This window comes from Esox lucius, chromosome 19 (assembly GCF_011004845.1).
Source record: "Esox lucius isolate fEsoLuc1 chromosome 19, fEsoLuc1.pri, whole genome shotgun sequence".
In the NCBI taxonomy this organism is placed as follows: Eukaryota; Metazoa; Chordata; class Actinopteri; order Esociformes; family Esocidae; genus Esox; species Esox lucius.
Window position 1 is genome coordinate 3,085,136 of NC_047587.1, and position 24,410 is coordinate 3,109,545.

The following is a 24,410-nucleotide window of genomic DNA, read 5'->3' on the forward strand; positions in this document are numbered from 1 at the left end:
TAGAACTTCATATTACTTACTATATTACTAGATATTAATTAATTGTACTATATTTTACTTCCTATTACTTCCTATTACTATATGTCATATCAATATATATAACTTAATATTTGTACTATAATATAAATATTACTAGCTACATCATATTACTACATATCACAGCATACTGTACTACTTCATATTACTACATATCACAGCATACTGTACTACTTCATATTACTACAAATGTATATATATTGCCTTATACTACTACATATTGTATACACATTAATATTCATACATAGTTTCATTTAAATCCATATTACCATACATTACAACATATTTCTACATATTACTGCACAGTAATTACTGTAATATTACTACATGTTACTGCACATTACTACATATTAATTTACACCCGGGGCAGGTTACCAAATGACAGAACTTTTGTGTCGGCAGAGTGACACTGCCCCCAGAGCAGGTCACCAAGGTGACTGTGGGACGACTACACTTCAGCGAGACGACAGCCAATAATATGAGGAAGAAGGGGAAACCCAACCCTGACCAGAGGTGACAGTTTTGAACAACCAATAGATTCCCTTGAGATCAGAACGATGCAGCTGTGAGATGAACCCATGTTACACATGAGTACTTGAGATGGTTGGACTGCAAGCCCCAGTCCAAGGCCTTCAGTGACATTGTGTGTGTCCCCAGGTACTTCATGCTGGTGGTGGCGCTACAAGCCCAGGCCCACAGTCAGAGCTTCACGGTGGCCGCTCAGGTGTCGGAGAGGATCATCGTCAGGGTAACCTCTGTCAGTCTGGCCGTGTCTGTCTGACCGTCCTCCTCTTACGTCTTCCATATCTGTCTGCATGAGTTGGGGAGGGGAGGGAGGGAGGTTGGAGTGTGGGGGGGAGGGAGGGAGGGAGTCAGGGGAACCTGTGTCGCTCTGACCGTCCTTCTCTCGTCTCAATACCTCTGTTTTCTTCTACTGTCGGAACTTGGACTTCCTGAATGGAGGTGGAACGTTTCCCAACCAGTATGACCTCATCTGTGGTGGTCAACATTCTGTTGTGTAAATATCTGTTTCTATATTCCGGGTCTGAGGCTCCTGAAGATGCCGATCAGCCAATCATATTAGGAGGCTGATCCATGTTTGGGGATAATACCAGAGAACACGAACTTGCAGGATATTTTACAGCTCCCATATCTGTGCACCTTCTCAGTATATCCTTGTTGTCCCCCCCCCAACCTCCCTCTCTCTCCCCTCTCTCCCTCTCCCCCCCCCCCCCCACACCATTCTGTCTCTGCTCCAGGCGTCTAACCCAGGCCAGTTTGAGAGCGACAGTGAGGTGTTGTGGCAGCGAGGCCAGCTGCCGGACTCGGTGTATCACCACGGCCGGGTGGGCGTCAACACCGATCGGCCAGACGAGGCCATGGTCGTCCACGGCAACCTGAAGGTCATGGGGTCGCTGGTTCACCCATCCGATATACGAACAAAAGAGAACGTCCACGAGGTGCGGGGGTGTGTGTGCGTGTGTGTGTGCTAGAGAGGTGTGTTCTGTAATTGTGTGTTTGTTTGGTCGTGGAGTCCTGTTTTTCATACAGTTAACAATGTTTGGTTTTGGAGGTGCTCTGTACAATATTACAATAACTTGCAACATGTTATATCCTGTCTTCTACTAATTTTCCTAAAACCATACATTACATATGCAGCTCCAGATTCATTTTCTGGGTTGGGATCAACCCCATTTCAGTTCCAGTCAATTCGAACTGAAGCTACAATCTCAAGTTCAACTTTCGTTAATGTCTTGCGATGAGGAATCGTAATTTGGTTTATTTTCTGAATTTAAATGGAATTAAGCCCAACCATGATCACATCCACATCTGCAAGCCTACGTTGTCATCATCAGCATGTGTGTGTGTGTGTGTGTGTGTGTAGGTGGACACTACTGATAACCTGAAGCGGATCAGTCAGATGAGACTTGTTCACTATCAGTTCAAACCTGAGTTTGCCTCCAGTGTTGGAATTGACATCAGCCAAGAGACTGGTAATGTGCACAAACTGTTTACAACAACTTAACAACCCTGTTCCTGGAGATCTACCCTCCTGTAGGTTTTAACTCCAACCCTGTTCCTGGAGATCTGCCCTCCTGTAGGTTTTAACTCCAACCCTGTTCCTGGAGATCTACCCTCCTGTAGGTTTTAACTCCAGCTCTGTTCCAGATAACAAAACTCCAAGCATTTTTCTGTAATTTCAGCTAGGTTCTATTGTTAGGTTGTGGGTCAGGTATACAATGGTATGAAATTTGATTTAAAATCCTATCCTCAGTATCATTAGTCCTTCTATGATGCGTTTCTGCAGTGTTTCCAAGAGCTGACAGCCCAGGAGTCATAGCCCAGGAGGTGACAGTGATGTTTTGTGTGGTCTAGGAGTCATAGCCCAGGAGGTGACAGTGATGTTTTGTGTGGTCTAGGAGTCATAGCCCAGGAGGTGACAGTGATGTTTTGTGTGGTCTAGGAGTCATAGCCCAGGAGGTGACAGTGATGTTTTGTGTGGTCTAGGAGTCATAGTCCAGGAGGTGACAGTGATGTTTTGTGTGGTCTAGGAGTCATAGCCCAGGAGGTGACAGTGATGTTTTGTGTGGTCTAGGAGTCATAGCCCAGGAGGTGACAGTGATGTTTTGTGTGGTCTAGGAGTCATAGCCCAGGAGGTGACAGTGATGTTTTGTGTGGTCTAGGAGTCATAGTCCAGGAGGTGACAGTGATGTTTTGTGTGGTCTAGGAGTCATAGCCCAGGAGGTGACAGTGATGTTTTGTGTGGTCTAGGAGTCATAGCCCAGGAGGTGACAGTGATGTTTTGTGTGGTCTAGGAGTCATAGTCCAGGAGGTGACAGTGATGTTTTGTGTGGTCTAGGAGTCATAGTCCAGGAGGTGACAGTGATGTTTTGTGTGGTCTAGGAGTCATAGTCCAGGAGGTGACAGTGATGTTTTGTGTGGTCTAGGAGTCATAGTCCAGGAGGTGACAGTGATGTTTTGTGTGGTCTAGGAGTCATAGCCCAGGAGGTGCAGCAGATTCTTCCCGAGGCTGTGAAGGAGGGAGGAGACATCATCTGCTCTAACGGAGAGACCATCCCCAAACTGCTGGTGGTGAACAAGGTGAGAGAAGAATTCTGGAAACATCACCCAACATCCTCAGGCGTGTTTACACCACCTGATATTAGGAATCCATCAGGTTTCTTGAAAACTCTGGGAAGTTTGTTCACAGTTTCCAGATGGTTTTTCAGGATGTCAAAAGAATCTGTCAGGGGAAGATTTCCAGAGTTTTGAACTTTAATTCTCTCTCCGTCTCTCTGTCCCTCCATCTCTCCTTCTCTCCGTCTCTCCGTCTCTCCATCCCTCCTTCTCACTCCTCTGTAGGACCGTATCTTCATGGAGAACGTTGGGGCAGTGAAGGAGCTGTGTAAGCTGACGGACAACCTGGAGACTCGTATTGACGAGCTGGAGCGCTGGAGCAGGAAGCTGGCTAAACTCCGCCGCCTGGACAGCATGAAGAGCAGCGTCAGTGGTGGCACCGTCAGGTGGGACGCAACACGCAGCTACGCCTTTTTAAAACACATTCAAACAGGTTGAAAGCCTCTTCTGAAGGGCCACCTGACAAATACTTCTAACAGCTTCACCTGATTTGGTTTGTTTTTGTGGTTTGAACTGTAATTCCATTAGTTTCCTGAATCAGGAGCTCCTCTGTATTTGACGCACTGAATGTATGTGATGGAATATGCCAATATTTCTTCCTGCGTCTGTTTCCAGCCAATCGGGAAGCCAGTTCAGCAGGTCAGGAAGTGGTCCCCTGAAGAAAAAGACGGTCAAACCTGGAAGCAAGGTAGTCGTTTATCTCTGTCTCCATATTAACCTCTATGCAAACCCTCTCTGTCTCCCTGTCACTCCTTTCTCTCTCTTATGCTACGTGCAGACTGTCCGCTCGCTCAACTCGCACATCGCTCAATCTCTGCCGAGCTGTCGCGGAGCCTTCGCTAGCGTGCAGACTGCCCGCTCGGGCGGGACATATCTTCCTAATTTATACCTGCGACAACCAGTCAACCAGTATAGGGGAAACGTCCATCTCTGCAAATATTAACAAGTATTTAGTATTTGCGTGACTCCACTATTAAAAACGTATTACAACGACGCTAAATCATGGTGGTTCAAGTAGCAGTTGACTTCATTTTACGTGATGCATGTGTCACACATCCGTGATCCCAACCATCTCTGAAACCGTCCATGCGTCCATTTTTAGAATTACAATTCTGCTTGAAGCCAGAGAAGCATCATAAATAATGGGGAAACCGGACACCACAGTTATGCGTTTCTTGTCAAAAAATTTTTTGCTAGCAAGTTTTTTGTTAGCGAGTAGAAAAGAGAAGGGACTTCAAGATGCAGAGAACATCTGGCCTGCTATTGGTTGTCACTGAACTCGGTCATTTCCCGCTCGCTGCAAATTAGCATAAAGTTGAAAGTTTCTCCACTCTCAACTGTCGCTGTCGCTGGGAGATTTTATCTCAGAGAGTAGCTCCGCCCACTGTCGCCGTGATTCGCTGGCTCTCATTGGAAATGGATGAGAGCGGCCTCTTTGTAGCACGTGGGGTTACTCTCTATTTTCTCTCCTTTGTATTGTATGTTGTGTGTGTGTGTGTTGTGTCTGTTGTGCGTGTGTGTTGTGTCTGTTGTTTGTGTGTGTGTTGTGTGTCGTGCGTGTTGTATTGTGTTGTGTATGTTGTGTGGTGTTGTGTACATGGTGTTGTGTGATGTGTTGTGTATGCTGTGTTGTGTGTGTTGTGTGTGTTGTATTGTGTGCTTTGTGCTTAACCTGTGTGATCCTGTGGTCTCCAGACTCCACCCCCAGAGCAGGGCTGTATCAGCCACAGGTTTATGCAGGGAACCATTCTGGCTCTGGTGGTTGTCATGGCCTTCAGTGTCATCTCCATGTCCGTCCTGTACGCGTTGACACTACACCACAGAGGGGACGTCTCAGAGAAGGATGGGTATGTATGTTCACGTGGCCCCAGCTAATCCCTTTTCCATTTGCCCTTGTTAAAGCATTTGTGTATTCTCTCTACTTTCTCCTTTAACTGAAGCCCCTTGTAGTGTCTGTATTATTTGTTTCTCTTGTTGAGCTGTCTCGGTGTCCGTTTGATCTCTGTAGTGGTGTGTGTAGTATCTGATTTCCTCTACGATATCTTTCTTTTTCTCCTGTGTGTCTCTGTAGTGGTGTGTGTAGTATCTGATTTCCTCTACAATATCTTTCTTTTTCTCCTGTGTGTCTCTGTAGTGGTGTGTGTAGTATCTGATTTCCTCTACGATATCTTTCTTTTTCTCCTGTGTGTCTCTGTAGTGGTGTGTGTAGTATCTGATTTCCTCTACGATATCTTTCTTTTTCTCCTTTGTGTCTCTGTAGTGGTGTGTGTAGTATCTGATTTCCTCTACGATATCTTTATTTTTCTCCTTTGTGTCTCTGTAGTGGTGTGTGTAGTATCTGATTTCCTCTACGATATCTTTCTTTTTCTCCTGTGTGTCTCTGTAGTCGTGTTTCTTCCTGCTCTTTCTACGTCTCCTGGATCCCCTTCTTCACTGCAACTGTCACTGTTTGTCCACAACTCTGTCCATGGTAGGCCCGCATCTTCCCGCCCTCATCCTCATGCCCTCATCCTTCCACCTAGGTCCCTCCCTCCCTTGTCCCTCCCTCCCTCGTTCCTCCCTCCCTCATCCTTCCACCCTCATCCTTCCACCCATGTCCCTCCCACCCTCATCCTTCCACCCTCATCCTCCCACCCATGTCCCTCCCACCCTCATCCTTCCACCCTCATCCTTCCACCCATGTCCCTCCCACCCTCATCCTTCCACCCTCATCCTTCCACCCATGTCCCTCCCACCCTCATCCTTCCACCCTCATCCTCCCACCCATGTCCCTTTCTGTCGCTCTCCTCCTTTGTTCTTATCTCTGTCTTTCGTTCTCTCCCTCTCTCTCATTCTTCCTCCTTCTCTCTCCTTCTCTGCTCCCTCGATCAATTGAGCTTTTATTTTCTTATCTTTAAGGTGGTAATGAGGGCGTTTCTCTGCCCGGGTGTCTGAAGTGGTCTGGACTCATTGTTGTCCTGTTGACTGGCTTGTCAGTCCCGTCTGCAACATGGCATGTTCATTGCAGGGCTTGGCTCTGTATAGGCCAAGGCCAGCATAGAAACCCCATCCAGCAGTTTGAATTGTGCAGCTTGATTCATTATTTCAGCATGTATTACACACTAATACGTGACAGTGCAGATTGTAAGGTAACTATGTGTTGTAAAGGGGAGAGACACAGGGAACGGACACAGAACGAATCAAAACCAAAGGTCAAACCCCCGTTTTGTGGAGGGGCGTTGTGGTTGGGGCAGCCTCCTGGTGGGGATTTGGGAGGAATGGTTGCTGGTGGTTGTATATTCGGCGGTTTCCCTCCATCTCCTGGCTGTCTTCCACCTCCTTCTTCCACCTCCTTCTTCCACCTCCTTCTTGCCCGGTGCCACATTGTTTGCCTCTTCCTTCTGATTCTAACTTCTACTGGCCTCAGCCCCGACCTGCTCCCTGGGGAGCCCTCCCCAGACGAGCTTCCAATGGGAGGCAGGTGTGTAAGGGTGGGGCTGGCCCAGCTGGAACTTTCCGCAAGCTACCAACTGTTTCTGTTGGGGGCGTTGGTGCAACGCTGATTTGTGGGGTCTGGGCGCGTTCACGTCATACATTTATTAACTTCCTCACTTCTTTACGTTATATATTTGTAATTCATTGAATTATTTACATTTTATTGTCTCTGATAATGTATCTGGCATCCCTCAGGACCAGGTCTGCAGTGGAATCCTCTAGAAGTGCCAACTTCTCTCCTCAGACCACTGTCCTGACACCACAAGGTGAGAGACACAGACTAAAACGGATCCATCTTCATCCTATAGATGCAGAACCAGATTGACAGTCAATCTGTTTAGTAGCTGGAATAACTACCCGTCTTGGTTTGTACCGTGGGGGTCGGGATGGGGGGTTTCTCAAATTGCAAGATCTGACATTGTCATGAATGTCATACAGATTCCGTTCCACCATTTCCTTCAATGTCCAATCCTGCAGCTTGCTGCCCGCCTACAAGTGCCATAAACAACCAATCAGCAACTGCCTTTTTGCCTAACAACAACCAGTCTACATCAGGTAAGAAAACATTTGTGTTACGATAGCAGATGGAATGCTTCAGTCATACTAATACCTCATGACATATTCATAAACCATGTATGAAACTTTCATAAGGAGGTAATTACATTGTTATTGATAACCATCGCAGAATTGGTAGAAGAGAAACATTTTGAAATTAAATTAATAAATGAACAAAACAAGTGTCTTGCTGTTCACTCTTGATGAAAGCATCCTGGAGAGACTGGAAGGTGACCTGTGGCTGTTTGCCGTCATGATGTCAGTCTTTTTCATACTGTTAGAAATGGGTTTGTTCTGATTGATTGAGATGATGCCTGTCTGTGTGTAACCGTTGTGTTTTCTGTATTTAAATGTTGTTTTATTATAGGATTAATGTTCCCAGGACACACTTATAAATGTGACCTATGTCTCAACGTGTCTCCCTGGTTAAATACATGTTAAATAAATAAATGAACCACTCGGTCCAGATCTGAGCGGTCCGGTTCCGACGCCGGGCAGCATCGGAAAGAAGGCCAAGTCCCGGCCCGTTGATAAGGATGGGCGCTACCGGAACCGTCTCAGCCACACCTCCGCCCCCATGTACCTGGCCAAAGCCAAGAGGCCACCCCCTGCTGGGGACCCAGGGGCAGGAGGGGGGGGGGCCAACCGGCTGCCAGAACCTGGCGGGGGCCAGCAGAATCTGCCCCGGAGACAGCGCAGGGATGACACTCACACAAGCACGGAGGGTGACCGCCCACACACACACACACACAGACACACACACAGACATACAGACACACACAGACACACACACACACAGACATACAGACACACACAGACACACACAGACATACAGACACACACAGACACACAGACACACACTTGGGACAAATTTCAGGCTGGGTGTTTTGTAAAAGCACTTTGTTCCAGCCGCTGATGTAAAAAGGGCTTTATAAAATACATTTGATTGATTGATAGATTGATATATGTTTGAATAAACACACACTGTTTGTCTGGTATTATGCTTGCTTACCGTTTCCTTTTCATGTTTCCCAGGCAACAGCTCAGATTCCTCTGTAATCGACCTCCGCATTCTGGAAACAAACCAGCAGATCTTCTCACACCACTGTCCACATCCTGACAGCTGCAGGTGGGTTTCCACCCTTTTTCTGTTATGTGTGGTACAGTTATTTGTGATCCCTGTGGTGGGATGCAGTGTGTTGTGTTAATCTGGGGGTCCTTGCTTTGTCCGCAGCTACACCGTGTCACTCCAATCAACCCATAACTCCAGCATCACACAGATCACACTGCACATGACGTGAGTAGACCTGTATACGGAATGCATGCCCGCCCGAGACACACTGGCCAAAAGGCCCGCCCGAGACACTCTGGCCAAAAGGCCCGCCCGAGACACACTGGCCAAAAGGCCCGCCCGAGACACACTGGCCAAAAGGCCCGCCCGAGACACACTGGCCAAAACGTCCCCCCGAGACACACTGGCCAAAAGGTCCGCCCGAGACACACTGGCCAAAAGGTCCCCCGAGACACACTGGTCAAAAGGTCCCCCCGAGACACACTGGCCAAAAGGTCCCCCCGAGACACACTGGCCGAGACACACTGGCCAAAAGGCCTGCCCAAGACACACTGGCCAAAACGTCCCCCCGAGACACACTGGCCAAAAGGTCCGCCCGAGACACACTGGCCAAAAGGTCCCCCGAGACACACTGGCCAAAAGGTCCCCCGAGACACACTGGCCAAAAGGCCCGCCCGAGACACACTGGCCAAAAGGCCCGCCCGAGACACACTGGCCAAAAGGTCCTACCGAAACACACTGGCCAAAAGGCCCCCCCGAGACACACTGGCCAAAAGGCCCACCCGAGACACACTGGCCAAAAGGTCCCCCCGAGACACACTGGCCAAAACGTCCCCCCCGAGACACACTGGCTAAAAGGCCCGCCCGAGACACACTGGCCAAAAGGTCCGCCCGAGACACACTGGCCAAAACGTCCCCCCGAGACACACTGGCCAAAACGTTCCCCCGAGACACTCTGGCCAAAAGGTCAGCCCGAGACACACTGGCTAAAAGGTCCGCCCGAGACACACTGGCCAAAAGGTCCCCCCGAGACACACTGGCCAAAACGTCCCCCCGAGACACACTGGCCAAAAGGTCCCCCCGAGTCACACTGGCCAAAAGGTCCGCCGAGACACACTGGCCAAAAAACCCACCGAGACACACTGGCCAAAAGGCCCACTGAAACACATGAAGACCTAGACCGACATAGGCAGATGTGTCTTTATATCCTCAGTCATGATGAAGTGGATGAAATAAGTGCGTTCATCTTTTGTGTGTGTGTGTTTGTTTCATGTGTGTGTGTTTGCACAGTAAGCAACAAACCTGTAGTTGTTCTTCATAACATAAGGTTTGGTATCATCTATCCCCGGTGTCTGTCCTCAGAGCCAAGGCTTTGGTGTGGGTGAGACAGTGTGGTGTGACCAGGGGTCGCCTGTGTCCTGACCACACGGAGACCGAGTTGGACGGTGGACAGAAGACCGTCACCAAGGTACTGCAACACTGACACCAGTTCATTACAGTTCATCCCCCTTCTGTCACGAAAATGGATCTGAAATCTCTGAAGCTTCAGCTTCATCAAAATGTACCCATCTGCATTTTATCACTACACCGCTAATCACAACCATACGAACTGGGAGAGAAATTACCCACAAGCGTCAGTTCCATTTCAATTAAAAGATAAAATACAGCCCAAGAAAGCAAGTATTTACATGTGTAAGTCGACGGTTGATACGGTCCCGAAACGGTTTGCGAGTCCGCAGTGAGGACTCTAAGTTATAGAACATTTACAACCAAAGTTGAGTCAAAGTTAGTTTGTGCTTCCAACACATCCTGAATTGGTTGGACTAACCCTGTACCGGACCACTGGCCACATGGAGCAACCAACTGACCGCACCTCCTTCTCCTCAGGGGACAGATCATCTGTGGTCAGTACCCGTGCTGTCATTCCAGGATGTCACCTATCACTTCAGAGTTGCTGAGTCTGTGAGTACTTACCTGATTATATTTAAACGTTAAAAAAAGTCTGAGTACTTACCTGATTATATTTAAATGTAAAAAAGGCTGTGAGTACTTACCTGATTATATTTAAATGTAAAAAAGGCTGTGAGTACTTACCTGATTACATTTAAATGTCAAAAGGTCTGTGTGTACATACCTGATTAGATTTAAATGTTTAAAAAAGTCTGTGAGTACTTACCTGATAATATTTAAACGTAGAAAAATCTGTGAGTACTTACCTGATTATATTTAAACTTTAATTAAATCTGTGAGTACTTACCTGATTATATTTAAACATAAAAAAAGCTTGATTTGCAGTACATGCAGTACGTTAAAAAGTTGCATTGTCTGACCTCTGACCTGCTGTTCTTCTGACAGAGTGCAGTGAGTTGTGGCGGAGAGGAGAACAACTCCGCCAGCAACACTCCACCATACTCTGACTACCACTTCCTCATTCAGAGCAGCTGCGCATGACAAGACAGGGAACCTAGCATACAAGCTGGTTTATCCTTACTACTACACATCCTGAGCTGACCCCAGGGTTTCTAAACTCCTACACCTTTTGAACTGACCCCAGGGTTTCTAAACTCCTACACCTTTTGAACTGACCCCAAGGTTTCTAAACTCCTACACCTTTTGAACTGACCCCAAGGTTTCTAAACTCCTATACCTTTTGAACTGACCCCATGGTTTCTAAACACTCACACCTTCTGAACTGACCCCATGGTTTCTAAACACTCACACCTTCTGAACTGACCCCAGGGTTTCTAAAATCTTACACCTCCTGAACTGACTCCAGGGTTTCCAAACTACTAAACCTTCTGAACTGACCCCAGGGTTTCCAAACTACTAAATCTTCAGAGCTGAACCCAGGGTTTCCAAACTACTACACTTCTTGATCTGACCCCAGGGTTTCTGAACACCTACACCTTCTGAACTGACCCCAGGGTTTCTCCTGGTCCTATCACTCTAGCTCTTTGACTCCAGTCCAGCCGGACTGTGTAGAGAACGAGCAGTAACTCACCAGGTCATATACACTATCTGAACCTGTGATTTCCAATGCTTTCTCAGTGGAGGTTGTATAAACAGTCGAGATGATCTGTCCCGATCCATGATAGGTCAGTTTTTACCATCAAAAAGTTCAGAGGAGCTGAACTGGACTGGCCAGCACAAATGTTGGCCAATCAGAAGGTGTAGGAAGGGCATCAGTCAGCATTGATTCATTCTCATTTGGTGTCTGGTAGGAATGCATGGGATTGCCATGCCCATTATATCTTAAAAATATATTTCTTGTTGCCAATTTATAGTTTTAACTTTTTTTGTATTTACACTGTTACCATTCCTTACAACTCTAAACAAACGAACAAACTGATGGTTTCATGTAGAATAACTTATTCCCCTTTGTGCTGTTGAGAGACAGCCTTAGTCAGTTCTGCTAGTGTTGCAGAAACTTATTTCCTTTCTCAAAATGTTGATCTTAGAGGTGCATGACTATGTTATGGCACTGGTGTATTCTGGGTCTGGATCCACTGTCTTAAAAGTTATATTTAATAATTTAGGTATATGACATTCTTTATAATTCATCTCTGACTGTTTGAGTTTCCAAAATAATATGCCTTCAAATCACAGCTGTGGAGTCCACACACACACACACGCTCACAAACACACACACACGCTCACAAACAGGATTGAGAAACACTGACATAGAACTCTTAATGGTGCAAACAGTCTGCTGGATAATTGTGTGTGTTTGTGCGTGCGTGCATGTGTGCGTGCGTGTGTATATTTCTTCAGACAGCTGTCATTTGAAACTCAAACACTACATCAGATTGTTTAGGACACATTCATAAATGTGATGAATATGCACAGTCAGGAGCATCCTTTATGGGTCCCTGCTTTTAAGAGTACATGGGACTAATGACTCATCATGCCTGATTAGACTGGACAGCAAATCGCTTACACAAGACTCATTACACTGGTTTGAGCTCAGCAGCTGCACTGTATGTTCTGGGACACTGTACTAGGACCATGGAATTAGTGTGATCCTAATTTTCTGATTCTAATTCTGTACACTTTACTGGAACATTGAAACACTGGTACTGAAACTATATAATTATTCTAGTTCTATGATTCTGGAACTGCATCATTATTCTAGTTCTATGATTCTGGAACCATATTATTATTATAGTTATATGATTCTGGAACCGTATCATAATACTAGTTCTATGATTCTGGAACCATATTATTATTCTAGTTCTATGATTCTGGAAACGTATCATTATACTAGTTCTATGATTCTGGAACCATATCATTATTCTAGTTCTATGATTCTAATTCTGTGCCTGAATGGAGAACAGTATACACTGTAGGATCACTGTAGCAGCTGATAACTGAATTGTTGTTGTCTGATACAAGAACACTGGAAACTTCTTTACACTGTAACTTGGCCACTGGAAACTTCTTTACACTGTAACTTGGCCACTGGAAACGTGTACACTGTATCACTCTCACTATATGTAATAGTTTGACCACTAGCAAATTAAATATGTGGGTTTAAGGATAATAACTTTGTTAGCATGTATGTCTGTTTTATTTGTTTGAATTTAAGAAGATTGGAGATCTCTTTCTGCTCTCAATCATGATGTTGAAAACACACATTTACATTTGAATGATGTTTTTTAAACCACTTATGCCTTATCTGACTCAACAACAAAAAAAACTTTTTTTTATCTTTCTCGCAAGACAGAAGCAGCCATGAACTTTAATGATTTAATGCTGTTCATGTGTGAGCCACCGTTTTTAGACATTCTTTGTTTAAAAGAACAGAGGCGGCCATTTTGTGACCTGGTCTTGTGCAACTCGAGGAGAAAAAGGTTTGGCGCGTGGCCATGATAGCAGCCCTCTGAAAGAGTCATGGATTTTATACACTGGACTATTGTATTATTATAGCCTGTCCATTCATTGCTCTGGATCTATGCAACACGTTTTGTCTTCTCTTCCCTGACTGGAAACAACAGCCATTCACAAAGCCATGTTGATAGAGATTTTCTCTGGATAACCCAGCTGTTCACTTGTATTCTTCCATTAGCATACAGCTTGCAGTGGTTCCTTACTCACTGACTACTCTGATTTACTGTTAACTGCTTCTTAAGTTATGCAGTATTTTGTGTGTAATATGTGCATTGGTGAATCACAAAGGACCCTTTGGGATTCAGAACATCCCTGTTGACCTATCATGTATTCCAAAATCGAATATAAAAAATATGTGAAAATTAATATACTTGATTGAAGATTACATAATATGATGACAATGTACTATAGTATATTTCCAGTATGATTTTTGTTAGGCTATCCAGCAGTAGTTTCCTGTTGTAGCTTATTTATGCACCAACCAGCTTTCCCAGTGAAACCAGCATAGCACTTCTAGTTTTGCACTGTACATATGAACTGCCTAATGCTCTTTCTGGTGGTTCCAGTGGTTTCAAATGGTATAGAAATGCATTAAATGTTACCGTGTAGCTTCATTTTGTAACAATATATGCTCATTTTCATGTTGTTTTATCATTATAGTTTTATGTTATTTGTGTGTCATTAATGTGTCGTTGCTGTTATACCGTATGTCACCATGGTTACGTTATGAAAATCTGTGCCTATCAAAATCACGATTAGGCTTTTACTTATGTCACTCACAGACTAAGAATACACATGCAATTGAGCACGCCACAACATTTTAACTTTAAATTAACGATAAAATCATTCATTTTCAAATATGTTTTATTTCTATAAATCTTATGGATTGAAGCACTTCAGAACACTAAATACTTTACGTATATTTGATTAAGAATATATAATGCAGTCACTTATTCCCCCCTATTCTCTTATTCCTGCATTTTAACTGTTCTTTACATATCTGTGCTTTTTAGTACTGCCTCTAGCTTTGTTTTTAATACATGATCATAACATATATTTTTTAGTCTTATACTGTTTTTGTCTCATTTCCTGTTGATGTTGTTATAATATGAATGCATTCAGTAAATAAAATATTGATTGAAAACAAGCTGTGTGTGTGTGTGTTGTGTTAGAACAGAGATGGAGGAAATGAAAAGGGACAATTATTTTTAGTACTGAATAATAAAAATTTGAGAAATTACAGGTGTAAGGCAACAGCACGGGATCATAGGAGAATGTCGGTTGTCTGGGGTGATTTCATGCCAATTTAGAACAAAATCTTGCAGTACCTGGTCCACCCGGTGGGCAATATTCTGTCTTGCATTCAGCAATAAAAAGGTTTGCTCCCGCCCGCAAGGTGGCAGTAATGTATTTATGCTGAACTGAGAACGCCCAAGGAGTACGTGGCTCTTTTCCTCTTGAATTCGAATCTGTAGAAGCAAACCAGAAACCTAACAAAATGGTAAGTGAGCTAGCAAATGCAGTTTATACCTAAATATTAACTGAATATATAAAACGTTTTTAGTGTAATTCGTCTAAATAAAAACCTGGCATAAAACGTGTTGCTAGACATTTCCTTGTTGTAATATTCATGTTAGCCGACATCTTTAGCTAGTTGCTAACTAACGTTGGCTAATGTCATTCATGCAGCGTTACTACATTCTGCCTAGCCAGTATAACGTAGTAGGGAACAACATCAAGCCTAGTTTCTCAGCCATCTAACTAGAGCTGTAGTTGACAACACCCAATACAAAAGACTCCACAGACATTGCCTCTCAAGATGAGATCTCCAGCCACTGCCATGGTCTCTCAGTTAATACGCTTGTGTGCACCCTGCTAGTTAGTTACATATACCTGGGTAGAGAATACATTTAAACAAAGTGTTTATTTACATTTGGCTAGTGGAAACTTATGTCCATTTGGAAAAGCTGGCTATTATGTCCTTAAGCAGCAACACACACTGAATGAGTATACTTCGATTGTCTCTTTTTCCGTAGGAGCTCGAGGCGATGACTAGATACACGAGTCCGGTGAACCCGGCTGTCTTCCCCCACCTCACTGTGGTCCTTTTGGCTATCGGAATGTTCTTCACTGCTTGGTTCTTTGTGTATCCTTTCATGTTTTCGTCTGCCCTAATAGTCACGGTTTATTGTGGTCATCAGGGAATCAGGGGTGTTGAACCTTCCTGGGTAGTTGGTCCTGTGTCCTTTTTATGTAAAAAGTCTCTCCATAAGTCAGAGTTTTGAATAAACTGGATTTGTAATTTATGTTAAATGTTACCTGTTGCAGATTAAATATCCACATGGGATTGTTTGGCCTTGAGGGTCTACAGGAGTCAGAACTGAAGAAGGTGATTGTGGTTGTAGTGTACATAGACAGCTACCTCAAGTGAAACATTTGGAACAAACTTCCAAAAGAAACATAAATAATAATATGTTAAACTTATATAGCGCTTTTCTGGGACTCAAAGACGCTTTACATCAGGTACAAAACAAACAACATCCGAGGACAGCGATTGGCCAATACACAGACAAACTTAGAGAAAAGGACTCCGACATGACACTGGTGAAAGGGCAGGGGCTAGGGGTAGGCTTGTTTGAACAGATGAGACTTGAGGCAGGGGATGAAGATAGTTACAGATTTAGAGTCACGGTTGTGGAAGAGAGTTCCAAAGCCTTGGAGCAGCCCTAGAGAATGTCCTGTCTCCATGACTAACTGTGTCAAACACAACACTCAGGTTGAAGAGGATCTGATGACTAACTGTGTCAAACACAACACTCAGGTTGAGGAGGATCTGATGACTGACTGTGTCAAACACAACACCCAGGTTGAGGAGGATCTGATGACTGACTGTGTCAAACACAACACTCAGGTTGAAGAGGATAAGGATGTTGAGGGCACCAGCATCAGCAGAGATGAGGTCAATGACAACCTTGAGGAGGGCAGTTTCAGTACTGTGGAGTGGTCAGAACCCAGACTGAAGAGGCTTGAATAAACTGTTATTGAGGAGGTGATATTGCAGTAGGGAGGCAAGTTTGGAGATGGGGCGGAAGTTATGAATATTGGGGGGGTCCAAGATAGGTGTGACTGCGACAGTTTTGTTGTTCGAGGGGACAGTGGCGAGGAAGAGAGAGTGATGAGTGATGTATGGACAGAGAGCATGAAGGCAATTTCTGAGGAAAAAAAGAGAGAACATTGGCAAAAGAATCAATGAATTAATAGCAAAAAGTTTGAGGGAATCTGTCGGCTATAAACTGAGATGTTTTGTAATGGAGAGTGCAGCTGTTGACCCGTTTGCATTTTAGTTATTTAGCACAAACCCTAATCTAGCACAGTTAACACAAGGAAGTACCTTGCTCAAGGGCAAAACAACTGCCCTTTCACCTTGTCAGCCAGGGGATTTGAACTGGTTACCTTTCAGTTACTGGCTCAACTCTATAACGACTAGGCTGCCAGATACCGTTACTGTTTCTGCACCTTAACTTTCATTCCCAGCTATGAGGTGACGTCTACCAAATACACCAGAGACGTGTACAAAGAGCTGCTGATCTCCCTGGTGGCGTCTCTCTTCATGGGATTTGGCGTGCTGTTTCTCTTACTGTGGGTTGGCATCTATGTCTGATAGGTAAGGAAACATCACAGTCACTTACGCGGCATAGCTGTAGAACTTCCTATTGGTTCATCACGGTCACTTACGCGGCATAGCTGTAGAGCTTCCTATTGGTTCATCACGGTCACTTACGCGGTATAGCTGTAGAGTTTCCTACTGGTTCATCACAGTCACTTACGCGGCATAGCTGTAGAGCTTCCTATTGGTTTCATTTTAAACCTTCCAAGTGGGAAACAGAGGTACCTCTTTCAGCAAATATTTTCCAGGTCTCGAAATGTTTTCTAGTTCTGCCTTGTCATGGCTGCAGCACAAGCCGGTTGTCAGATCGGTTTAAGCAGTGCGACAATGATTGTACTGTAGGAGTAGAAGTGGCTCAAACGTGTGTTAACATAGAATAGAGAATAACTCGCAGGCAACATTCATTATAGACATTTAAACACCATGTGTTCTCAGTGACGTGACATCATCGTAACAATAACACGAGCAAAGAGGAAGTAGAAGGGTGCGTGGATCTGACAGGGGTCTGTAGGTACTACTGTCTCTGAAGTGAAGCCCTGTTTTTTTGCAATATTGTTCTGTTTGGAACTTCCTGGAGACGGTTGGGAGGGTATGTTCAACGTATGTGTTGCCAAGGCGCCGAAACAGATTTGCAGCGGTCTGTGTCACTCTCGTCACAGTTGAAGTTGTTCATGCTGCTACAGACAGGATGTAGAATGTGCCAACATTGACATCTCTTGATTTGGAGGGTCTGATGGCAGCAAACAATTGGATTGAATGTTTCTGGGCACTGCTCAGCAACACAAACGATGCACATTTCATTCCAAGCGTCTGACAATATCACAGGGATGTCTACTGAGAACAGTGCTGCTAGACAGGTAAAGCAAAGCATTGTGAGTAACTACAGAGCTTTTGCTATGCAATGCAGTTAGACAGTCATACCCATTTATAAATGAGTTAAACCGTTGTGTGACCAAATGTTTTAAAGATGCATGTATTTGTATTTACATTGTCTTACAAAACAAACGCTTTTGCCATTTCTGCAGCTAACTTGCGCATCTGTTGCGACAGTCATTTAACAAAAATCTGTGTCTGTCTGTGTGACCTGTTACAGATGTTTTACAGTTATATTGTGTGATCTGTTACAGATGTTTTACAGTTATATTGTGTGATCTGTTACAGATGTTTTACAGTTATATTGCCAAATAATATTGATACAGAACAACCCAGTGGAGGAGATGAAGACAGGATGTGGACTCTTCACAACAGAAGCTGGGTTATGGTCTCGGATTGGCTGGCACTAAAGGGGGCGGGACCACAGACCTAAAACCTTGATCTGCGTCTGTCCCAGGTTTGATGTGGGTTGGCTCAAAATAATAAAGAGACATTTGTATAAAACGTGTGTGTGTGTGTTGTCTTTCCTGGTAAGTGAGCCAGTCTTGATACTTCTGGGGTGATTTTATTAGAAGAATGCAGTGGAAAGAAAATCACCACCACGTGGTGCTAGCTGCATTGGTTTTCCACAGAGAGGCACTGTGCTGATGTTTCAATGTCCTTATGACAGGCAGCCAATAACGCTAGGGATGTAAATCCTTAGATTTAGTCATTTGGATCACAAGGTACCCTGTCCATGTTTATGTCTGCGAGGTCTCTGCCAAAGTTCATGTACGAGTTGATGAGGGAACTGTGGATTGGGAGTTGACCAACAGAGGAATCTCACACCCACTGCTGCTTTAGTCTTTTAGAGGCTAAGACATAGAAGTTACAGATGTGTAGTGATTTTCTGACACCTAATGTTATTTATCGAAATGCTCCAGAAGACATCAGTCTTGTTTTTGATCTACAACTTATGTAGCCTAGTTTAGCTTCCTTAAACGTATCTGCCTGGGTTCACGACCCCCAGGATAGTTGAAACTGTTGGTTACGGCCTGTTTGATGCATGAAACGGGCCGTTACAAATCCTTGTTACAGGATTTAATAAACCCCGCCAGCCACATTGGTAACCTTGTCTTCCTGCTCGTCCTTGACCGAATACTACGTTTTTATTTGACAGTACACTTTGGAGTCCATTCATAGCCTTTGAAATTAGGATAATGGGTGGGGAGATCTGTCATAGTGTATTCTGATGTTTTTCCCAAGGACTGGAAAGTATCTTCTGATTTGTATGAAAAACACTTACATTCCCTAAATGTTGATTTGACCTGCAGCAAAGAGCAACATGAGGGCTGTTTAGGACCGCTGGACTGTTTGTGTTGGATATCCTCCAGGTGGTTGGACCTTTTAAACCTGTAGTAATCTGAGAGATAAGAATAGACCAGACTGTTGTTTATAACCTGCCAGTCTGTGGACATGATAATACCCTTACAATGACCTGTAATCTCAAGTATTGGTTGTGTTTTCAATGTCTTTAACGCCTTGTGCTGTTTGGGTCTTTGCTTGTGGTTCCTTTTGAACAACACTTGAGATTTAAAAGTATACTTTTCTCTGTTGGGAAAAACAAGAAACTTGGGAGAACAGACAAAGCAGATTTTTAATAAAATTAAAAAACTTTGATTTATACAGAATTGTAACTTTCCAGTAGAATTATTTGGTTTTATCCATTCTTTAAATGTAACATCAAAAAGGCAAACTGGACTAGTATATATTTTCTGTCTGAAGAAGGATCCACTCACAGAATCCATTCAGGATACAAATTACATTCTATTCCTTAATTAGTCCACTACTTTAAGTTGCCATTTAGAACACAGAATATCAAATCTGAGAAAAAAAAACACCAAGTTAAATTCATGTAAGCCATTATGTATGTAGGTAAAAAATTTAAAAAAAGACAACCTGTGCTTCTGATTGTGCTCGAGTGTCAACGTTTGCCTGGTTACAGGGATGCAAGGAAGTTCATATTAGTGTAGAACATGCTGAAGAAGTGCCCGTTCATCTGGGTGAACATGCCCTGTGTAGATCCGCGCATCTTCAGGTGGCTCCAACCGAGTCCACAGTCACGTTCACCTCTGCACACAGTAGAGAGAGGTTTTGGAACAGCCCCCCCTGGGGGTCCTCAGCAGCGACGGTAGCCCCGTCCTCACTGACGAGCCCTGGCGAACGCATCTCTCAGCCAGGCAGAGTCCTCGTACAGCCGCGGGTCCCCCAGGTACTCTGCGGTCCGTTTGTAGAAGTAGTAGTACAACACGGCCGCTGTGGGTAACAACAACCACTAGTTAACCAGGCCTTGAACGGGTCCAAGAAAAACCACACCGCGCTCCAGAGTCTGGTTTCACCGCTAACTAAGTAGTTGTGAGAAGGAGAAGCGACCGCCAGACACCAGATAACACAGAGTACGGCCAAGCACTGCTCCCTTTGCTCAAAGAACTTACCAACCCTCTGGAAGACGAAAAGGACTTGCAGACCGTTGGTCCAGACAAAACGATTGGATTCCAACCACCTCAGGTTCTAGAGGAAACATAGCAATCAGAATGATGTTGGGTACATAACTTGCATTATTTCAGGTCAAAGTCCTGACAATACGAGACTCTAATTATAATAACAGATCAGAGTTTGGAGGATCCTTTTGGGTTTCTTTACTGAAACTCTGAGGAAACCAAAGTTCTTCAAGAATAAATGTGAAATGCTATTTTACATTTTATTTGTTCCTCAAAGAATCATTAAACCAGAAAAGGAACCAGGCATGCCTAGTTCAGCCAGCCTGCGATTTGAAGGGATGAATGTTGTTTTCCCTGGCTGGTTTCGATCTGTGGTTTTCTATGTGGCAAACTGTCTTTAACTATTACGCTATTTAAACAGCGGGAATGCAAATTTTACCTCAGTTATTACCTTTTTGCTGAAATAATGTGGACAACAGAATGTTTATTAACAAAACTAAAGTGTATTCTTGTATAAAGATTACTGTAGAAGGCTGGCAAATACATATACAGTACCTCTAATGTATAATGTAATGCATTTGTATGTACTAAGCTAGTTTTCCAGTATTGGAACTGATTGGGACATACTACCTCATCAGAAAATTGCGTCTTTGACCTTAGATCATTTTGTCACACATTAACGTCACGTCAAGTTTGAATATTTAGTTAGATACCATTAATTGAGTTCTACTGACTGATGTTTCTTATTAAATTTACTTCCACCACAAATAGCATCTATGAACTATATGGCTTTAATTAGCCAGTAAAAGGCCTACTAGTATATCTACTTGGAATAATCATAAGAATGGAGCAATTGCTAGCGAGACTGAAGATAAATTTTACACTGCCAAAGCCATTAAATTTCAACGTTCGTTTTTCTTTCATTCATGAATGACATTGATACAATAACTATCAATATAGGTGACGACATGGCAGTCCGTGTCTCTAACCACTACACTATTTAACACGGGTGGGGGTGGGGGGGTAGTTAGTCAGTGACATTGGCTCTTCTTGGCTGCCTCCGCTTACACAGTCAGGCGAAAAGAGCCAAGTGAAGAACCCCATGGACAGCTTCTTGAGAGAACTTGAAGCCATTCCATCACAGGTCCAGTGAGAAGAAATCCTAAAGAGACCCTTCTGGCCATGATTCCGTACCATTATCCAGCAGTGGAAGGAGATACTGAGGGTGAGGTAGAGAGCCGACAGCAGCAGTAAGGCTTTGAACCGCTCCAGGAGCAGGGAGACCAGGCCGACCTGGAACACGTAGGTGTTGAACATCATCAGTAGGACGATGATCACGTTGAACAGGACGGCGATGTCCTGGATGCTGAAACACAAAGGTTATATCACAGTTACAATGTCATCAGTAGGACGATGATCACGTTGAACAGGACGGCGATGTCCTGGATGCTGAAACACAAAGGTTATATCACAGTTACAATGTCATCGGTAGAAGGTGGATCACACTGAACAGGACGGTTATGTCCTGGTTGCTGAAACACAAAGGTTATATCACAGTTACAATGTCATCAGTAGGACGATGATCACGTTGAACAGGACGGCGATGTCCTGGATGCTGAAACACAAAGGTTATATCACAGTTACAATGTCATCGGTAGAAGGTGGATCACACTGAACAGGACGGTTATGTCCTGGTTGCTGAAACACAAAGGTTATATCACAGTTACAATGTCATCAGTAGGACGATGATCACGTTGAACAGGACGGTTATGTCCTGGATGCTGAAACACAAAGGTTATATCACAGTTACAATGTCATCAGTAGAAGGTGGATCACACTGAACAGGACGGTTATGGTTGTCCTGGATTCTGCAGTACTACATTATATAACAGTACATCATATAACTAATGTTTGAAGAACTAATGAGTTCAAAAATAAATCATAATGCACATACATGAAATCATAATGCACATACATGAAATCATAATGCACGTACATTAAACCATAATGCACATACATGAAATAATAATGCACGTACATTAAACCATAATGCACATACATTAAACCATAATGCACATACATTAAACCATAATGCACATACATGAAGAGCACCAGCTGGATGACGGGTGCCGCCCGCAGCAGCTCACTGAAGGAGTTGACGAAAAGGTCGAAGGTCAGCAGGGACAGCTGGACCAGCAGCACCAACGAGTAGTTGTTTGTCTGGAGCATCTCAACGGTTAGGAGTTGAAGGTCTGGCTGTGTAGCCCAGGAGACACAGACGTTGTGGGGCTTCAAAAGTTCACGGCCTCTTCTGGCCCCTGCTCCTTGGTCTCAGGCTCTTCTCCTTGGTCTCGGTCTCTTCTGGCCCCTGTTCCTTGGTCTCTGTCTCTTCTGGCCCCTGCTCCTTGGTCTCAGGCTCTTCTCCTTGGTCTCGGTCTCTTCTGGCCCCTGTTCCTTGGTCTCGGTCTCTTCTGGCCCCTGCTCCTTGGTCTCGGGCTCTTCTGGCCCCTGTTCCTTGGTCACAAGCTCTTCTGGCCCCTGCTCCTTGGTCTCGGGCTCTTCTGGCCCCTGCTCCTTTGTCTCGGTCTCTTCTGGCCCCTGCTCCTTGGTCTCTGGCTCTTCTGGCCCCTGTTCCTTGGTCACAAGCTCTTCTGGCCCCTGCTCCTTGGTCTCGGGCTCTTCTGGCCCCTGCTCCTTTGTCTCGGTCTCTTCTGGCCCCTGCTCCTTGGTCTCGGGCTCTTCTGGCCCCTGCTCCTTGGTCTCGGGCTCTTCTGGCCCCTGCTCCTTGGTCTCGGGCTCTTCTGGCCCCTGCTCCTTCGTCTCGGGCTCTTTGTTACATGCAGGTGACCTATATTGACCCCGGCTCACACAGCCATCTTCCAGCCACTCTATCCGAGTTGGATTTGAATTGACGACCTGCAAGCCTGCTCACCTGACTCCCTCTGGGTTACAGTCAACACCTAATAGACCACCTGTAATCTATGGATGTTTAGAGGTCTTCTGATCTTGATTTCATTATTTATATATATATATAAAAAAAAATATATATATATTACTCCAAATCCTAATTATAGTCTTGAGTCAAATCCATTCTGGACAGGTTCTGTCAAAGCAGGACCGTCAACACATCTCCACACAAAGGTCTCTCTACAGTGCATTTCAGTTCAGAACCGTAGGCTGTAGTAGTAGGCTTATCCATCATTCTCATAGGCATGCTGAATAGATCGGACTAGATGGATCATTTCCAGGTGAGCAGGAAAGGTTTGCTTGGCATCATCATGTCGACACGTTGGTCTTCTCGTCCACCCATGTAGTCCTCCCTGAAAGAGATGCCAAGTGGTTCAAAAGAAAAATACATTGTATATTTCAGCCAAAGTGCAGCCTCTGGCAAGTTCATTAGCTTGGCCAAGTTTGGAAAAGGATTCCGCTCTGAATGCAATATTTCAGAGATGGTAAGCTAAATCATCTCCCCACCGGGCTCACATGCTCTGGATCAAAAAGCCAAAGCACAAGTGGCCAGGCCGTGTAACTAGCTAACAAACTCTGTATGCGAAGTCTGTTGGGCAGCCACTGGGAGGTCACTGAAGGGATTGAAGATTAGAAACTACGTCCCAAATGGCGCACTAATGCCTAATAAGTGCCCTACCTTTTTGATGCATTACAGTACATACGAGTAGAGTGGCGTTTGGGAAACATGCTTCTGTCACTAAGTGGCTGTAGTAAGCAACACTCACAGTCGATTGTCTCGTGGCTGCCCTCTTAGTTACGCAAAGCTAATTTAGGCTGGCTAGCAACACGTGTTGTTTACATGATCTGAAATCAAGTCTTACGAGGCAAGAGTGCGAGCCTCAGTTCTTACTGAGAATCACCTTTATTAATGTATACAGCAAGCTGAGTATTGTCAACTATACGTATAGCAAATGGCAATGTTTATAAAAAGCGAATGCAACGTTTGTATAGTATAATGTTGAGTTACTTACCTACTTAGCTAGTAGTAGTAGCACTTGATAGTATGGACCTATCAAGCGAGCTAACTTGAGCTAATTCGCGTAGCTAGCTACCCAATGATAAATGCAGATTTTGAGTAGTAGCAATGTTACATTTTGTTTCAACAATATGACATTGGATCTGTTGATATTTGCAAATTAGACCAAAAACAACGTCTACCTTATGGTGTATGGTTGGGTCAGAATATTGAGTGGCTACCGCCTTCTTTTATCCACGCTTC

General features: G+C 44.4%; 3 protein-coding genes across 16 annotated transcripts in view; 2 read left to right on the forward strand and 1 right to left on the reverse strand.

Annotated features, from left to right (window-relative positions):
• Positions 1 to 14,309, forward strand: part of myrf (myelin regulatory factor) — a 48,369-nt gene extending 34,060 nt beyond the window's left edge. For 7 of the 12 annotated variants that reach the window (XM_029114966.2, XM_029114957.2, XM_029114958.2 and 4 more), the window contains exons 10-26: positions 439 to 549; positions 694 to 793; positions 1,296 to 1,496; positions 1,922 to 2,030; positions 3,029 to 3,138; positions 3,400 to 3,560; positions 3,790 to 3,862; positions 4,870 to 5,021; positions 5,561 to 5,644; positions 6,844 to 6,914; positions 7,087 to 7,203; positions 7,671 to 7,928; positions 8,239 to 8,332; positions 8,438 to 8,500; positions 9,638 to 9,743; positions 10,163 to 10,237; positions 10,631 to 14,309. In XM_029114966.2, coding sequence (XP_028970799.1) covers positions 439 to 549; positions 694 to 793; positions 1,296 to 1,496; positions 1,922 to 2,030; positions 3,029 to 3,138; positions 3,400 to 3,560; positions 3,790 to 3,862; positions 4,870 to 5,021; positions 5,561 to 5,644; positions 6,844 to 6,914; positions 7,087 to 7,203; positions 7,671 to 7,928; positions 8,239 to 8,332; positions 8,438 to 8,500; positions 9,638 to 9,743; positions 10,163 to 10,237; positions 10,631 to 10,726 — 1,981 coding nt within the window. In that variant the 3' untranslated portion in view covers positions 10,727 to 14,309. The remainder of the gene's footprint in view (positions 1 to 438; positions 550 to 693; positions 794 to 1,295; positions 1,497 to 1,921; positions 2,031 to 3,028; positions 3,139 to 3,399; positions 3,561 to 3,789; positions 3,863 to 4,869; positions 5,022 to 5,560; positions 5,645 to 6,843; positions 6,915 to 7,086; positions 7,204 to 7,670; positions 7,929 to 8,238; positions 8,333 to 8,437; positions 8,501 to 9,637; positions 9,744 to 10,162; positions 10,238 to 10,630) is intronic. The other 5 variants (XM_029114959.2, XM_029114964.2, XM_029114965.2 and 2 more) reach the window with 4 other exon arrangements.
• A 250-nt stretch (positions 14,310 to 14,559) lies between these two features.
• On the forward strand, positions 14,560 to 18,210 carry tmem258 (transmembrane protein 258). 2 transcript variants are annotated; one of them, XM_010883191.3, is made up of 4 exons: positions 14,560 to 14,663; positions 15,199 to 15,308; positions 16,697 to 16,826; positions 17,991 to 18,210. In XM_010883191.3, the coding sequence occupies exons 1-3, from the start codon at positions 14,661 to 14,663 to the stop codon at positions 16,821 to 16,823; spliced, it is 240 nt and encodes a 79-aa protein (XP_010881493.1). In that variant the 5' UTR covers positions 14,560 to 14,660; the 3' UTR covers positions 16,824 to 16,826; positions 17,991 to 18,210. The 2 variants fall into 2 exon arrangements, with proteins under 2 accessions (XP_010881493.1, XP_034144035.1); XM_034288144.1 differs by lacking the exon at positions 17,991 to 18,210 and adding an exon at positions 17,923 to 17,941.
• Positions 18,211 to 19,371: 1,161 nt separating this feature from the next.
• Positions 19,372 to 24,384, reverse strand: tmem138 (transmembrane protein 138). 2 transcript variants are annotated; one of them, XM_034288430.1, is made up of 4 exons: positions 24,350 to 24,384; positions 21,377 to 21,548; positions 20,177 to 20,252; positions 19,372 to 19,997 (listed from the first exon to the last, which is right to left on the reverse strand). In XM_034288430.1, exons 2-4 carry the CDS (start codon positions 21,500 to 21,502, stop codon positions 19,885 to 19,887), a joined length of 315 nt encoding a protein of 104 aa, XP_034144321.1. In that variant the 5' UTR covers positions 21,503 to 21,548; positions 24,350 to 24,384; the 3' UTR covers positions 19,372 to 19,884. The 2 variants fall into 2 exon arrangements, with proteins under 2 accessions (XP_034144321.1, XP_028970825.1); XM_029114992.2 differs by lacking the exon at positions 24,350 to 24,384 and adding an exon at positions 22,284 to 22,433.
• Positions 24,385 to 24,410: the final 26 nt, after the last annotated feature.

Bases quoted from the DNA above. Each gene is read 5' to 3' on its own strand.
- tmem258 (XM_010883191.3), top strand. The intron at 15,309-16,696 runs GTATCCTTTCAT...TTTCATTCCCAG, and splicing joins TTCACTGCTTGGTTCTTTGT to CTATGAGGTGACGTCTACCA.
- tmem138 (XM_029114992.2), bottom strand. From the start codon at position 22,411: ATGCTCCAGACAAACAACTACTCGTTGGTGCTGCTGGTCCAGCTGTCC. The intron at 21,549-22,283 runs GTATGTGCATTA...TTTGTGTTTCAG, and splicing joins ATCCAGCTGGTGCTCTTCAT to CATCCAGGACATCGCCGTCC. The intron at 20,253-21,376 runs GTACGGAATCAT...TGTTTCCTCTAG, and splicing joins CCTTCCACTGCTGGATAATG to AACCTGAGGTGGTTGGAATC.